Source organism: Diabrotica undecimpunctata, chromosome 2 (assembly GCF_040954645.1).
Source record: "Diabrotica undecimpunctata isolate CICGRU chromosome 2, icDiaUnde3, whole genome shotgun sequence".
NCBI lineage: Eukaryota > Metazoa > Arthropoda > Insecta > Coleoptera > Chrysomelidae > Diabrotica > Diabrotica undecimpunctata.
The window spans coordinates 66,330,581-66,349,375 of NC_092804.1; the positions used below are offsets into that span (position 1 = coordinate 66,330,581).

Sequence of the window (18,795 nt, forward strand, 5' to 3'; positions counted from 1 at the left end):
AAGAAGAGGAAAATTATAGCCCCGTGTTTTTAGTCACCCTGTCCAGCGCATAGAATTGTTGAAAATAACTTTATTTACAACGAAACAGAAACAAAATAGTTTGTTTAAATTAACAGTATTTCTATTTTGCAAATGGCATCCGACCTGGATACCGAAACGAAGAATAAAGTAGTTCCATTTTAACAATTGTGGTGTAATTCCACGAGATACATATTAATTATAAAAGTAAAATTACACAAAAATGGATTTAGAACAATATCGGATTTGAAACTCTCAACAATATCTTTGTCCTTCAGATTGGTAAGTACACTGATTTGTTAAGATGAACTATACATCTATTAGCATATTGTGAAAATGTTTGTTAATTTCATAATGTAATTGCGTACACTTGACTTTATTGAACTAAAATGTAGTTAATACGTTTTATAATAAATAAAAAAAGAGCGTAGCACTTGAGGAGTGCCGACAGAAGTGAATACTTCTTATAGCGTGTTATTACTATATTATGCAGGTTAATGAAATTTTCTGTCTGCTTATTACTGAATTGTTAATATTTTTTATAATACCACTACACATTTAGGTTCTTTAAAATTTTAAAAATCTTAATTTTTTTTTTTTAATTTTGGTTAATGATTATAATTTTCAAAATTTGTTAAAAATAATACCTATAGAGTTCATTCATCATATACATGTGCTTATTTATGCTTAATTGTTTCATTTTGAATATCATTATATTCCAAAAAGAATCATGAATAATGGCAAGGGTATATTAATTAATTTTCATAAAAAACTTTCCATTTCTAAATACGTATCTATACGACCATAAAATTTCTAAAATTAACTTTTGTTTATTTTAAATAATTTTATTTATTTTTTTTTTTAATTTAATTTTTACAATTTTTTATATTATTTAATTTCATTAAATTTTATTTAAATTTAATTTAATTTAATTTATTGTATGCATATTATGTATATTAAGGCATACGACAATGTTACTATACCCGTCTCGATTTTTCGAGTCACGCTAAATAGGATTTCATGTCCGTGCAAAACATCATACCAAGCGCTAAGAAGTATTCATTTCAAAATAATCAGATATCATTAATACAAGTTTAAAAATGTGTTAGATGATATGTACATCCAAAGATTTGACTAAGTGACTCGTTTACTAATATTAGCTGATATTAGATGTGAAACATATTGTATAAGTTTAACACATTTACAAAATCTTTCGTTTGCTAGATCTAATGAAACGTTAAAAAAACTTTCCCTACAATCTTTGATATCTTACAATATCAATTTGTTGGTAGTCTGAAAAAGTTTGAGTATCAAAGTTTAGTCTCAACTGACCTCTGGCAAGGATATGCTCTCCTGCCCCTCCTGCTCGACCATGAACTCCTTTTTGATAACTTTGGCCAGTTCGAGGCGCTGTTCATCGGTTTCGACCTCATAGCGTTTGGCGGCATCTAAAAATCGGAGGCAACGATGGTAGGCGGGCCCTTTTTGCTCGCAGAACTGATCGAATAGAAGCTTTCCTATTGGCTGTTGGTCTACTACGTATTCGTAACGAACATCTGAAAAAAATAGCACAGTGAAAATACAATTATTTATATTCTTTAATGTCCCCTTGTCTTATTTAAATAATAAGATAAGGGTGTATTATTTAGAGATTTTATGTTAAAGAGAAAATTAAAAATTAAAATAAATTCGTTGATCTTTGAAGTAGACCCAAATATGTTCAGGAAGTTTAGTAATGATAAAAGGACCTAAAAAGTGAAAGAATTATGGAAAACAATTTTTATCTAGTTAAAGATACGGGACCTTAAAATAGGGATCCGGGAATCGGAATAGGGAAAATGGGTTCGGAATAATACTGCACTGTGGTCGCATTGGATTTGTTGCTGGGCGTGATGTTGACAGATAAGTCATTCAGACATCAAACGACTATGAATGACGTTAATAGTACTGAAATAAAACTTTTCAGCGAAAACAAACAAAAATATACTGAAATGATGTCATCTCACGGAAGTTACTACAAATGAGATGGCAACTTTGGATGATGACATAAAAAATAATAGTATTTACTATCGGTATTTCATAGAGTGATAAGAAAATATATAGAGATACATGCAGTAGCGTTAGAACAGCATGAATGGAGTTTTTAAAAGGAGTAGGAGAGAAAGATTAAAGAAGTTCTGGTAGAAGACAGCTAGACAAGACACGTCTGTGAAGCTGATTCATACTGTATAATACAAGGTAGAAACTTATGGAGAAATGTAATTAACTTTACAAATAAGTTTTAGTTTAATTTAACGTATAATTTCTAAAAAATAAAATAACATTTAAAATTGTTAACATTATCAAATTGTAACAATTTAAAAATATAAATATTACGACTCCAAAAATAGTAAATAGTATATTTACGTTAAAGTTAATACGAACAGAAAGAGCCATTTCTATATAATATTAACTCGTGCTTTCTCGAATAATATGCTTTATACTTTTTACATTTTCATTTTTTTTTTATTTTGTTTTAGTTATAAGTTCTCCTTATTTTTATATTTATTTATTTTTTACGTGAAAGATCGATCACACGTATGTATAAGTGTCATACTTCGACTTAGTTGGCAACTGCAGATATTGATAACCGACCTCCCATCTAAATTCCCCGAGTGCAACATCAATGTGACTAAAATTCGATTCGAGTAGTTAATAGCAAAATAGCTCGTTCGTTCTCTTTCTGTCTCTCTTACTCTATTCGACGTAATGACATTTTATGTGAGAATCGTGGAGTCGGATCGTAAAAATCTCCCGCAGTTAATTAATCCCGGAAACTCCCTAGGGGTTTGAAGTGGTTACATCACACTAAATAACTCATTTTTTATCCAACTACGCAAAAGTATCAAATTTAACAATACGGAAAGTATAATCACAGTTCCCGCTTGTACATTATTCAATTTTTGACATATAAACCTCCACACAACGGTTTAAACGTCATACCTCAATCAATGAAGAAAAAAAGCTGAAAAAATCTTATACAGATATTTAATGGTTCTAAAAGGTATATCAGGGCTAGCTGATGAAAAATCCGTAAAGACGTACAGCTGATTTTGTTTTGTTTTTAAACCGTCTTAAAAAGTGAAAAACATAGCTTTTTGCGTATAAAAAGTTTATTTTACATTCTAGAGAAAAATGTTTCAAATACAAGTTGTAGATAATAAAAAGTTCTTTTTTGAAAGTTTCCAAAATAAAATACATAAACAATTGACCGAGATAATTATAAAAAACGCTTTTTTTGTAGTAATTTATAAATGTTAATAACTTTGTTTTTTTCATAAACGCATGTAATATGACTACTTAAAGTTATTCAATTTGTTTATCCCGGAGAGCGATTATTTAAAGAACTGTACTTGCCCAAACATTCATTCTAGAGGTATTTTATAAATCGCAATCGATTCTTTAAGGCTTTTTTTTTATTTATTTATTTACGCTGTAACCACCAGGGTTATTAGCGACCAAAAAAATATAATACAGGTAAAGTTAGGAAAAATTACAATAATTGATACAGTCCTGAGTCTCTAAGATAACTTATTGTGTTTTTAATGTTCATGTTTTTTCCTAGGGCTTCTTTTATGTTATTTGGAATAGTGTGCTTCTTTCTTGCGGCTTCATATGTTTTGCAATTAGTTAGTATATGCTTCACGAAGAGTGTTTATGTGTAAAGTTACTGTGTCCTAGTCGCAAACGTGTTATTCTCACTTGGTCGTGTCTATTCGCTGTGGGTTGGAGCCACGGTTTCACTAATTGTTGGATTTCCTTGAGTTTATTTTATGATGCACTCCACTTATTTTGCCACGCACTTAACACTTTATATTTTATTTCTGACTTGAAGTCATCTGAAGAAACCTCATTAATAAGAATGGAGTCCTGGCTGAAGGATGCTAAGCGGGCTAGTTCATCTGCTTCTTCATTTCCTTGTATACCTGAATGTGATGGAACAAACATGGAGTCAACAGTGATCTTATTATTATTTAGAATCTCTATTTCTGATTCGATATGTGAGGTAATTGGATTATTGATATTTAAACGTTTGATAGTGTGAAGTGAGCTTAGTGAATCGGTTATTATGAGAGACGGGGATTGTTTCGACTCTTTTATGTGGATAAGTGTTTGTAAGATTGCAAGCAACTCTGCAGTGTATGACGAAGTAATGGGATTGAATTTACATTTTAAGGATGTATTGGGTATAAGAATGGCTGCACCAACACCGTCTGAAGATTTGGATGCGTCAGTGTATATCTTATAGTGATTTTTATAAGTTTCCATTTCTGTTAAGAATGATTGTTTGATCAGGTCTGTTATAGTCTCACGTTTTTTATATATAATAAGGTTAGTATTAATCTTGGGAATTGGTATTAACCAAGGTGGAGAAGTTAAGAAATTTGTTGGGAGAATTTCAGGAAATTTAAGATGTAGGTCATGAAGGTTTCTAACTCTTTCGTAAAATGGTGGATCTAGTCTTGTTGTAGAGAAAGTGTCTTGAAATCGATCTGTGAACGTATTGGTATAAGTAGGGTGTTCTTTATTACTAGCTATTTTAGAAGCATATGAGAGAGAAAGGTATTTGCACCTGTAGCTATTCGTAAAGCTGTGTTTTGAACAGTTTCTAATGTTTTCAATACTGATAATTTGCTTGATGAATAAACTATCGCACCATAGTCGAGTTTGGATCTAACTAAAGATTTATATACATGTAATAGTGTATTTTGATCTGCTCCCCAGTTTTGGCTGGAAATAGTTTTCATAAAATTTAGTCCTGCTTGGCATGATTTTTTAAGTTCTTCTGTATGTTTTTTCCAGGAGAGCTTTTGGTCGAAAACCATACCTAAAAATCTGATATTATATTGTGAAATTCTTTAAAGCTTAATTTATACGGTTTATTAAAAACACTTCAACATTTTATTAAATTTGTAATTAAAAAACAGTTTGAAAAAAGGCTGACTTATTAGCCTCTAAACATTTATAATAAACTTGATATTTTTTATGTCACATGTTTATAAGTAGGCTCAATGAAAAGCTGGTGAAAAAGCTCACTTTCCAAAAAGAAACTTTCTGTGACCAATAACAAGAAACAAGCTGAGTTATTGCAGCAGACAGTTCTTCCCTTCACTTTTCAGTGTCGGTATTTTACATGGTTTTAAGAAAAAAAATGCTATCTGGTTTTCTATTTGTCATAGAATGTTCTGTTTTTTTAAAGTGTACTTTTTCACCAGCTTTTCATTGAGTCTACATACAAGTGTATGGCATAAAAAATGTCAAAGTTATTATACATGTTTATAGACGAAAAAGTCATCCCTTTTTCAAACTGTTTTGTAATAACAAATTTAATAAAATCTGAAGATTTTTTTAAATATACCTTACAAACGAAGCCTCAAAGAATCGATTGCGAATTACAAAATACCTTTAGAGTAGTTATTTGGGCAAGTAAAAATGTTTAAATAATCGCTCTCCGGGTTAAACAAATTGACTACATTATAAGCTATTTGGTCAATCCATTGGAAATTTAGGACACACACTTTAATAACTCATTAAACGCCACAATTGTCAATAGTTGCATTACATGTCATTAACAACAAAGTTGTTAACATTTATAAATTACTTCAAAAATAAGTGTTTTTTGAAATGATCTCGTTCAATTCATTATGTAATTTAATTTTTAACCTCTCAATATGACAGAACTTTTTACGATCTATAACTTTTATTTGAACATTTTTTCTCTAAAATTCATAAAATCGTTTTTTACGCAATAACTATTTTTTTTTTCACTTTTTACCGTTTTTAAATAAAAAAAGCAAAATTAGCAGTACGTCTCCACATAATTACCATCAGCTTCCCCTCATATACCTTTTAGAAAGTTTAAATACCTGTATAAGATATAATTATTTTCAGCTTTTTTTTCATGACTAGGGTAGACAAGTCTAATTTGATAAAAATCTTATACAGATATTTGAAGGTTCTAAAAGCTATATGAAGTGTAACTGATCAGAAATCCGTGAAGACGTACAACTGGTTTTGCTTTTTTTTAATATAAAAATTTTAAAAATATATTTTTTGCCTATAAAACGTTTCTTATACATATTAGCGTAAAATATACGTATTCAAATTAAAATACATACACAATTGACCGAAATAATTGCAAAAAACCATTATTTTTGCAGTATTTATAAACTTTGTTTTTTGAATAATAGGTACATAACAGGTAACATAACTACTTGAAACTGTTGCAATTAATGAGTTATTAAAGTGTGCTAAATATCATCCAGATATAACAAATAGTTCATAAGTTATTCAATTTGTTTATTCCCGAGGGCCCTTATTTGAAAAACTGTAATTGCCCAAACAGTAACTATATATGTAGGTATTTTGTAAATTGTAATAGTACATACGAAAAAAATCAATGTATTTAAAACGAATGATATAACACATCTCACAACAGTAGAACTTTTTAAGGAGAATTTATTCGACTTCTATATTCATTCATTTGCTTCTAATATAAATTATAATTTATTTTTATAATCACCAACATCCGGAGCGGATATGCAACATACGAAGGAGATTCGTCAGATTGATATATATATATATATATATATATATATATATATATATATACACATATATATATATATACATACATATATATATATATATATATATATATATACACATATATATATATATATATATATATATATATATATATATATATATATATATATATATGGATATTTGGCCTAATATTAGATCGATATCTGTATTACACCACCTAATAGACCTTCCTTTTGAAATGCAGTAATATCGTGAAGGAAAAATCAACCTGAGGGGAGACTGGGGGTTGGCACAAAGCATGTATTTGCTATATCACCTAAAACGGTGGAGCTAAAACTGGTCCAGAGATATTTTAAACATGCAACCTGTGACCGTGTATGTTGTAGCAACGTCCATTATTTGACGTGAAAAATTTGTGTTTTACCATAAAAAGTAAATAATTTATTAACCGAATAAGTATGTTTAAAAGGCAAATTAATGGTGATTGTGTCAATAATTAATTCTAAATAATAGATATGGCATTTAGATTCAACTGAGTAATTATTTTGCTAACACATTTGTTAAACATCAGGAACAACATAGGTTATAATATTTTGGGAAATGCTGGTATTTGTCACGACATTGGGGCAAGCAACCCCGATGGCGTGACAAGCAACCCCGATTGCGTACAAAGCAATCCTGATTGCCCATCAATCAACCTCATTATAATATATAGCTCACAGCATTTTTTTACTTAGCAACATGTAATGTAAAAAACAGGTATGTAGCTCCTTTGCACCTAGAAATAAAAGACACTGCAACTAAGGCAGCACACATATTGAAATCTAGTGGGCATTGGAGACCGGGCACTAGACATAGTCATTTGCCATTACTGATAGAGGCACCAAATCGACAAGAATGACTTGCAAGGTATTTACTACAACACCAGGGGCAGGTATTTACTGTCAGAAGGATGGCAAAGGTACCCTCATTACTCTAGTGTATTTATACTGTCTTTCAAACGGAGATCACAGCCATATTAAAGTGTAGTCAGGGGCTCTAAGAATTCAACGTTAGGGTCATATCATTATCTGTTCTGACAATCAGTTATCATTCAAGCATAAGCAGTCGATGTGTTGCATTGGGACAACCAATCACTGATGGATCGATATAGAACATTGAAACTGGTGGGGCGAGACCAGCGACTGCCAAAAGTTTAAATCTATAATTGCCCGGCACCAAATAAGTAATAGAGAAAAAAGTCTAGACTTCTCACCGGACACTGGCATCTTGGGTATCACAGATTCAACATGAAAACAATGGATGATGTAGATGAGGTCACGGAGGGAGGGACATCGCCCTGCAAATCGTCACTAATTGTCATATCTTATCTGACAATGCTACATATGGGAACCGGAACATTACAGAGGAAATAATTTATTAAACACACCCGTAAAATTTACAACCAAAGTGATAAAAAATAAACTGAATCAAATTATAACATTAGCAGAAGAACAACAGGTTTCAGATCAGGAAGATCCAAACCGATGCTATTTTTATAATGAACAAGCGCAAGAGAAATCAATAGAAAACAACAAACCGGCATATCTGTTTTGTGGACCATAAAAAGGCTGACAGAGTCAAATTAAAGGACGTTATCCACTTATGGTACGCAAGAGAGATACCTCTAGAAATAATCAAAACAATCTAAAATATCTACCAAAACACAATAAAAGTAGAAGAAGTACTAACTCACCCAATTGAAGCTGGCAATGGGATAAGACAAGGAGATTCCCTGAGTTCTCTATTGTTCAACCAGATCATGGATGAGATAATTAAAAAATAAGAACTAAAAGAGTATACCAAATGGGAGAAAAACAACTTAAAATAATTTGCTATACAGACGACACAATACTATTCTCTCAAAGTAAAGATGATTTACAACGTATGCTGCACCAATTTAATATAATTGCCAGAAAATTTAACATGTCAATTTACCCAAAAACAGACAAAATGTATGGTTATAACAGCAAATTTACTAAGACGTAAATTGGAGCTGGAACGTCAGATAATAAAAAAAGTGTTTGAGTTACGTAGGCATCACACCATCTTTACTAAGACGTAAATTGGAGCTGGAACGTCAGATAATAAACCAAGTGTTGGAATTTAAATACCTAGGCATCACACCATCTAGCTACGGAAAGCTCAAAACAGATGCGGAAGATCAAGTGAATGGAGAAAACAGAGCTGCAGGTTGCCTGAAGTAAACAATATGGAGAAATAAAACATTGAACAGAAATGAAAGGCAGAATTTATAAAATAGTTATCAGACCAATAATGACATACGCGAAAGAAACGATACAGAGCGCTATAGATACGACACACGACCTGATACAGAGAGAACAAAAAAGAATGTTAGAAACAACAAAGATGAAAACTCTTAAAAAAATTGAGAGTCAAACATTATGGGACAGAACAACATGTACAGATATACGACGTAGATGCAAAGTGAAGAACATCAGCACTGGGCAAAAAATAGAAGAGTAGAATGAAACGATCATAAGCTGAATCACAACAAATAGAGTAGTAAAGACGGCGAGAGACGGGTACCCAATAAGAAGACGATCAATAGGAAGACCACGAAAACGATGGAACGACAACTTACTAGAGGCACACTGAAAAAGAGACAGAGTCATGTGTACATAAAAAGAAGAAGAAAAAACGCTACAGATGGTTTGGTAAATTTTTCCAGGCACTAGAGGACATTCACACCATAGACTCAAGAAGGCTGATTGGATTCTGGAAAAAAGGTCGATTACAGATATATTGGACTTTTAGTTCAAGTGTCGGGGGTGAATCTATACTATAACTTTTCTATAATATAGTCTATTACAGTAAAAAGGTGGCCTGGAATAAATATATTAAATGTTAAATATTAAATATATGTCCAAAATAGGATACTAATTTAATTTTGCGGGTATATCGATGTTCGACATCCTCAAGATAGTTGGTGAGTTGTGGCCTAATTTGAAGTTAAGTCAACTGTTTGTAATATACGAGTGCAAAAAATTGAGATACTGTCAGCTTACCGCAAAGTTCTTGTTAGGAACTCAAACTTTTATTTGAATGTGCTAACAAATTGTCAATGTTCCCCTCTACTGTATCTTGATGATAATGATTAATATGAATAATGGTTTGACATCATATTTAAATTGTTTTAAAAAGTATTAGTTACCAGCTACTTATCAATAATTACGATGATTACAACTTACTCTTTTCTAACAGTTTATGTTATAACAAAAATTACATTTTAGTACGTATTCTTATGCAAAATAGGATCATTCCCAATAATCAAATTAATAGATTCAGCGTATTATACTCAAATATCATATAATTAAAAAAATCATAAGAAGGATACAAGTTTGGAATCATAGAGTAACCTTAATTTCTTAGAAGTGTTTTATTAGTATCAACACGACAGACAAAATATCTGAATTGCCTACCCCTCCGGCTTTAATCAAACTGGCGCCCACAATATGCATTATAGACCTGATCCATTAAACGACAAAACAAACACGAAAATACAGTTTTCCGGGGCAATAACTGTCCAAATCGGGAATATACTGGAGGGTCATTAACGTAGAAAAAATAACATTTTCTTTTCAGAAAACTTTCTGATCTCGATCACGGAATCACCATTCGTTTAGTTGAAAGTTAGTCGAACGAGCCACCCGCATACTTACTCATATGTTCCCAATAGGATACTACGAAAAAGTTTTTCCATAAAGGTTTATTTATTTGTTAAACGCTGACGCTTCCAGAATTGTAATAACTAGCTAAGTGATTTAACAAGCGTCAAAAAGATGATTTTGGCTAGTAACATTGACCTGAAAGCAGTGTGTGATGTAATAGAGGGTGTTTCATGTAGGCTGCACATTAGACTTATCTCTGAAAATAATCGGATTTAATGTATGAAAATTTGAAGTTCCACGTAGCTGTAGCTGATCTACACCTTTAAAATTGTTCTGAAGCTATTTTCTTGTGGCGTTTTAAAGTAATTACTATTTAAATGGGAAGAAACCAGGAAAAAAAACCATATAAATAACAAACATATAAAATCGGAATTTGGTGTTTATTGAAGGTAAACTAAATGCACGATCAAATACTTACCATGTCGGGATAGTATTATGAGGTTTTTTTCCTGGTTTTTCCCTCATAATTTACTATGCAATCACTAACAGGAGAATTTTACTGTCATCATGGCATGTATTTGTCTTTTTAAAGACGAATTACATGTTATGATCTTTTCTGACGGATATTCTCAAGTTAAAGTTGATTTCATGTAATCGAATGAACTATCTTATAAGTAAAGTCGTCCCAGGAACGCAACTCAACAATATTGGCAATATCATTTTAAATTCGTCTACTTTAAAATGTATAATGTGTGTCTAAATTGTCAATATAGATGAGTCAGATAAAATTAAATTATTAGAAGAATTTTTCACTAAGTAACAAAAAAACAAAATTTGTTTAATTTACTAATGTTTGTATTTTGAGAACGATTTCCGAAGTGGAAATTGAAACGTCAATAAACGTACTTTAACCTTTAATTGTGGCTTATTCCCATTTAAATAGTAATTACACCTTTAAAATATATACAGCTTGGCTATCACTTCTTGTGTTGTTTGGCTCTTGATTCGATAGTCACGGGCAAAGCACACACTTTTATTTTTTTCCGAATAGTATCAAATTTGAGTGGTTTTATTAGTCTATTAATAGTAGTGTTTAGTACAAAAAATAATAGTGAAATTGAGGACTTCATAAACCTGTAAGTCATCTTTCATTTCTCTAATTGGATATCCCTTGACACTGTGCGGTCATATGGACTCCAATCACTATATAAATAATGACATTTTGAAATTCGAACGCGACATGCGCATGTCCCTCAATATAATTTCTAGTTAATATATCTTAACCATTTGCGTTTCGCAGACGACATAGTACTAATAAGCACAGATATCCATGAACTAAAATCAATGCTACAAGATTTAAATCACAAATCGAATCAAATAGGATTAAAAATGAATCTCGACAAAACAAAGATATTAAGCAACAGCCTAGAAAACATCACGATAGATAACATCAATGTAGAAAAGGTAGAACAATATATATATCTAGGACATGCAATTAAAAACGAAAAGGAAAATCAAACCCTAGAAATTAAAAGAAGGACACAATTATCATGGGCTGCTTTTGGGAAGTTGAGCTTCATTTTATAAGACAGAAAAATCCCAATACACTTAAAATGAAAAACCTATGACACTTGTATACTACCAGTTGCAACTTATGGATTGGAAACTATGGCAATAACAAGAAAAATGGCAGAACAATTAAGAGTAACTCAACGGGCCATGGAGAGGGCCATGTTAAATATAAGCCTCAGAGACAAAATTCCTAACACCGAAATACGTCGAAGAACTAAAGTAACCGACATCATGGAAAAAATAGCGACATTGAGATGGCAATGGGTAGCACATGTAGCAAGACAAGTCACCAACAGATTGTCTCATAAAGTGACATTCTGGAGACCTCGAGAAACAAAAAGAAGCGTGGGAAGACCCAAAAAGAGATGGATAGACGATATAACAGCTGTAGCTGGAAAGCAGTGGATGAGAATTGCAAAAGATAGGGAAGCGTGGAAACAATTGGAGGAGGCCTATGTCCAACAATGGATGAATGAAGGCTGAAGAAGAAGAAGAAGAATATATCCTCGATCAGTAATTCTTACCGTTTCGTTCGAATGGACTACCTAAACTCTGACGTTACAATGGGCGGGGGTATATATATATATATATATATATATATATATATATATATATATATATATATATATATATACAGATTGAACGAATTTAAAACGGAACATACGAAATCAATGTACTTCGGCTCAACTCCGCTCTAGGTGGTTGGCCAACAAAAGGTTGTCAAATAATTATATTATAAAAATCCAATACTTCAGCGGGCTGCTGGATTCGGAACTCATTCAAGAACAAGTCAAAACTCCACCCAAATAGGTTGCCTAGAATCACTGAAAAAACTAGACTAAACAAGCAGTTATTATGCTGTCAAACCCCTTATCGCTTCCTTATAGTCCAAGAGATAGAGCCGAAATTTTGAACTGATCAGTAATATGACATTTCTCTATTGGAATATATTCATTGTAACTGGGTTAAGACTTTGCCTTACAGGCGGACGCCCCTCGTGGTACAGGGGGTGGCTATACAGGGATAAAGTTGTCATTTTTTTCGGAAAAATTAACGATCGATAATATGGCTGAAAATTTGCCCAGAGTAAGATCTTGGTATAACTAGACGAAATCCCAAAGGGCGGACGCGAGAATAGATACATAAGGTGTGGCGGACAGGGGTGAAATTGCAATTTTTTGGGGAAAAATTAACGATACGTAATATGTCCGCCATTTTCATGGCTCATTATTTAGCCCCTAAAAACTTTAAATCCAAAAGGGCGGACAGCTGGGTTGGTACAGAGAGCCACAAAACGGGGTCAAATGTACCACTTGCCTGCGCATTTTAGGTCTCGGTAACAATTTTCAAACTGATTTTATTATGATATTTTTATACCGATTGATTTGAAAATTTGTATGCTCACTTCTGAAAATTGTTGCCGAGACCTAAAATGCGCAGGCAAGTGGTACATTTGACCCCGTTTTATGGCTCTCTGTACCAACCCAGCTGTCCGCCCTTTTGGATTTATAGTTTTTTAGTTAAGTTTTTAGTTTTAGTTAATTGTTGTTTTCGTAGCAGTATATGAAATCTTATGCATTTTTAATTTCTTTGATGTATGTCATAGTGATATGAGTAAACTATTTATATATTTTTTTGTTTTAATGCTCAGTGCAATAATATCTAATCGTAGTACTCGACTCAATGACTAAAATTTACCCAAAGTCATGTTTTCATATCTTAAGTTAACCATATAATTGAATCCTCAAACCAGCCAAACCGATACTTCTGGCTATTTAAATTTACGTATTTTGTGGGATTTTCTACTGATGTCATTTCTCTGGCGTGTTATTTAAAAAATCAATAAGTACGAACAGTTTCAGTGATTAATGAGAATGGGGAGAATATGAATAGTAATACTTTAAGCTTCAACACGAGAGGTAAAGCCAAATTCTGTGAATTGAATATGTCTATATATTCAACAGGTATTACCGTAATCCATTTTACCTTCAGCTTCAAATAAAAGATTTATTAAGCGATTTATTGGAATGAATTTTTGAAAAATTGGTATGAAATGAAATAAAAAAAATTTAAGCCTTTTATATTAATTATTTATTATAAATAGTATAAAAAATAATTAGAATAATATAAATGTATAAGGTTACAGAGAATATAAATATTTAGAAACTTATATAGTAACAACAGGGTAAAACAACTGTGAACAGCTGTTCAAAAGCTAAATTGTACATTACGGCCAAAAAATATATATAGGACAGCAACAAAAATGGACATATTAGAAGTATAAACCCCAGAATGTTGGTAGATAATAAAGAAAGGATAACAAAGATAAGAAACAAGGATAAACGAAGAGCCCGAAGAGGATTTTCTACGAAGGTCCAATTGGATCATATAATAAATGAAGAAACTAAAAAATGAACAAAAGTAAAGAAAAAATTCGACGAAAAAATATAATTACAATCAAGGAAGGTTATAAGCAACATCTGAACAATGAGCGATAGACTAGTCAGAACTTTGATTATTTTCTATCAAATAATCGACAACAATATAGAACATGTAAATCTTGTAAACATGGAATCACAAACGCTACTCGAATCCAAGAAATTTAAGAAGGCTGATAACACACGATTGTAGAGATTAAAATCTGGGAAGCTGCAAGAGCTGTAGTACCCCTACATCATGTGTACCCTACATCAGTGTTTCCTAAACTTCCTTAGATCGAGAACCCCTTTTTGAGGAAAAAAATAGTTCAAGACCGCTTGTCTTATCATACCCAGTTAAATTGCCATTTAATATCATTGCCAAATCAATGGGAAGATCTAATACGATATCTAAGATTTGATACAGTTGTTTAATAGAGAAAAATTATTTTGTTCGCGCCAGCTATGAGCCAGTTAAACAATTTCTTTCTTTTTTCGTTTTCGTTCCGTATTTAACCAAGAGGACTGCATTAGTCACTGGATTTTTCTGGAACTGTAAATTCTGCTTTATATAAGCGGGAAAACGTAATTAAATAACAAAATTTATTTGTATTACGTTTTTTTCTTCATCATTACTATTTTATTAGACATGTATAAAATATTTTCACCCGTCAGGCAGAAAAATCGGAAAAGAAGTTCCGTCAGGCAATATAAAAAGTTAGATTTGCTGCAGTTAATCAAAATATCCTGAAAAAATTAGCTGGTTATCTATGAAACTCGTCATAGTCGTTTTTCCAACATGTTGGAAGTAGGCTGATTATCGTACAGGAGCTAAGACAGGAGATTATCATGACGATATGAATTCAGAAAATTATGAAAAATGGATGAAAGAACAGTTAATCCCCAATTGGCCTGTTGGATCTGTTGTTGTTACTGATAATGCGTCATATCATAATGTACAAATTAATAAAGCACCCACCAGTAATTCTAAAAAAATGGATATGATATCTTGGTTGACAGAAAAAAAATTACAATTTGTAATGTCAATGTTATAACCGCAATTCATCAAATGACACAAACAAGATCATATTCAATATAAATTTGACAAAGTGCTGCAAGAATGTGGCCATGTTTCTTTAAAACTTTCGCCATATAATCCAGACTTGAACCCTATAGAAATGGTTTGGGCGCAAATAAAAAATGATGTTGCAAGACAGAACGTTTACCTATTTAAAGTTAGAAGACGTAAAAGTGTTGGAGGAACAGGAATTTGCCAGAGTAACTGTAGATAACTGGAAGAAAGTGTGTAAACATGTTGTGAAGGTTGAAGATAAGTATTTGGAAAGTGAACGTCACATAGATGTAATTACTGAAGAATTAAGGATTGATTTAAATGATTCTAGTGACGACGCCAGTGCATCTGATTATAAAAGTGAATAATATAATTTAACATTACGATGTACCTATGTAACCTATGTGAATATAAGTTTTCCAAACTGTCCTGTATGTATGTACAGTTCATCCCAAACCCTTCTTTCAGTGCGTCATAGTTGATCGAATTCTCTCTAACACATTAAGCTAGAAGTGACAGAAAAAAACGTGAGTCTGTGATTATTATACATAGAACTTGGAAAATTATTTATCGTAAAGCTAATTCTACTTACGGATGTATAATTGGTTGGAGTTTAGAATACGCTAAATAGATATCCAATCAATGATGCGCATAAATATTATTTGACGCAGATTATCTAGATCGTGACAGTACTTTCACAATTTCAACTGATAAAATGATAATTGTCATTCCATGTTAGTATTATCAGACATTTTACAGTGAAATTTTAATAACGAGATATATTGAGAAAGAACAGAGACCAATATTAAAATTATTAAATTATTTTCAATTAGAAAAAGACAGATTACGATCCTGCAACTGTCAAATTTAACTAAAATGTCATGCAATAATTCTCGACTATCTTAAAATCCTATATGACGTCAAAATTAGTGACGCACTGAAAGAAGGGTTTGGGACAGACTGTATTATTTTTTTTACTTTATTACAATTTCGTATATTCTTCTATTTAACTTTGTGACGTTTAAGTGAGTAAGAATATAAATAATAAAGGTTTTAAAGTTAAAACAATATTTGTAATTAACATTTATTAATACTGTAATCTGTAATACGTATCTATGATTTTTCATACAGACAATATATGTATGTGATATATTATAATAATATGTATTAAAATGTAGTACAATATTGCCAAGAATATAATCTAATATCATTGTTTGTACCTATTTTTAACAATTTGATTTAAATCATAAGTATTTTTTGGAACGCCACTGCTTTGTTTGGTGAGGCTTTACTGTTCCTTGAAATTTCCGCCACTACAGTTGAAACATGCTATATTATACTATTATTTTTTTTACAGCGCTAAGCAGTGGTAAGGAAAAACCTAACGGTTATAACCTAAAACCGGTTTTCTACTCCGCAATAATCGGTTTTTCCGATGAATGAATAAATGAATCAATACAATAACTGTTTTATTTAATTAAATTTAAATTTTCATTCCTGATTTGGATTTTCTCTGCTGCATTGTGATTAGGAATTTATTATGGCTCCACCAGGTTGTAAAATTTGCTGGAAAGAAGTTGCTATTTATATATCGATTAAGTATCTTGGTATCAATTTATTCTTTCGATAGTATCGATTCGAATATAGTATAAACTAAAGAGCAATGTTATTGTAACATTGTAACCTATTGAGTGTTGGCTATTGGTTATAAAAACCAAACAGCTGTTTTTGGAATAACCGGATTTTTGATCGGTTATAACTGCCAGGTTAAACCGTAAATAAAACAAGAGGTATAACCGAAAACCAGTGTTTTGTCAGCTACCGCCATCGCTAGTACTAAGACATAAACCCTGTTAAACACCTCGGATATTTAGGCATTCTTGTGTGTGTTTATTTATTTAATCTTAATATTTTTTTTACTTATTATTTTTTTTAATTTCATTATTTTTTTATACTATTTTTTTAAATATTAATTTTCATATTAGCATTCTTGTTGCAGACAATTGATTAAAAAATATTAAATACAAAAGAGAGTTTCTAATTTATTTGCAGATTTAGCTGTGTTGTACTGTTTAAACTGTTAGAACAATCGATTTAAATTGGCATCCTATTTACGATAAAAAGACCTGCAGCAGATGAGAAAAAAAAAGCACTAACAAACTGCATATGTAATGCGCTATTATGTAAATGAACCAGGAAAGTCTGAACGTAAGGAAGTTGGAAGAGTAAACAATAAGTTGGAAAACTACAACTTAAAATGTAGCCTTAAATTTTCTTCCAAGTAATTCAAACGTAACTTAAGAGCTGTTCGTTAAAGTTGTAAGTTAATGGAACTTTGTAGTTGGTAACTGAAATTTTGTATAATCAATATGAAGTTTCCGCCTGCTAATAAGAATTTAATAGTTCTCTCCAATTTAACGTAGCTGTCATTCAGAGTTTAGATCTTGTGCTTCAATGGTATACGATATAAGGAACCTGAGAGCTTTCTCTGTTATTAATGTGTCTAAGTGTGCGTTCATAACGAGGCGCCGACCCTCGATCAAACCATAGGATGGTATTATATTATCATCGCCACTTAATATAAATGCATTATTTTAAATGCGAGCGTTCACTGTCAGTGCTATGCTCTAGGCGAGGATACCATGCGACGGTCTCCGTAATGAACGCACCATAAGTAGTAATTCTCAGTGTCGTGTAAAAAGTTACTATTAAAAAATAATTTACAGAAAAAAAGCATTAAAGTACATTCTGAAATAATGAAAATAATAAATTATCATCGATCACTCCCCTGGGCCTGTCTTGCAGAGTAGAGGTTTTCGAAAGAAGGTTAAATATTAGACGTTGACACTCTAAGCTCGTTTTATGGAGATGTTAAAAATGCTAATTATGTAATACACGATATAATCTTATTTTGAATACATCGAGAACTGATCTTACAACCAGGCCCAAAATTTAAATAGAGATTTATTAGTCAAATGTCTTTTGATTTCCTCACTTGTCGTGAAGTAATATAATTTTAAATGGTCATTAGTGGAAGATTTGTACCCATTGAAAAATGTTACTATGATCTAATAAGTTTTAACACAATCATCCACATATGCAAACAATTAACTACGATCACCACAGTCGTTAGAACAATATTCAGACGAGGACTCATGTCTTTGGAAGCCTCTTTTTTAGAGTTTCTCCGTCGATCATGCAGTGCATTCAGATGGAATGTGGATATTTTTATTTTCGCATTGCTTGTATTTTAGATTCTACGATACGATTCTACCTTAAAATTTGTATGTACGATCACAAGAGCTCTTATTTAGACAACTTTCTAATTCTACGATTGTCCGGTTTAAAAGATCATTAGCATAACATAGCAAGTAACGTAAGTGTTGCTGTCTTGGGTTATATCACCAAGTTAAATAGAAAAAAAATGTCTCAACTTTTCTAAAAGTTGATGTTGTAT

The 18,795-nt window shown here is 31.6% G+C and overlaps 1 protein-coding gene across 1 annotated transcript in view; it reads right to left on the bottom strand.

The window, feature by feature from the left end:
• Gprk2 (G protein-coupled receptor kinase 2) overlaps nt 1-18,795 on the bottom strand; it is a 400,249-nt gene that overhangs the window by 210,339 nt on the left and 171,115 nt on the right. Inside the window, exon 3 of the mRNA XM_072523056.1 lies at nt 1,351-1,574. Coding sequence (XP_072379157.1) covers nt 1,351-1,574 — 224 coding nt within the window. The remainder of the gene's footprint in view (nt 1-1,350; nt 1,575-18,795) is intronic.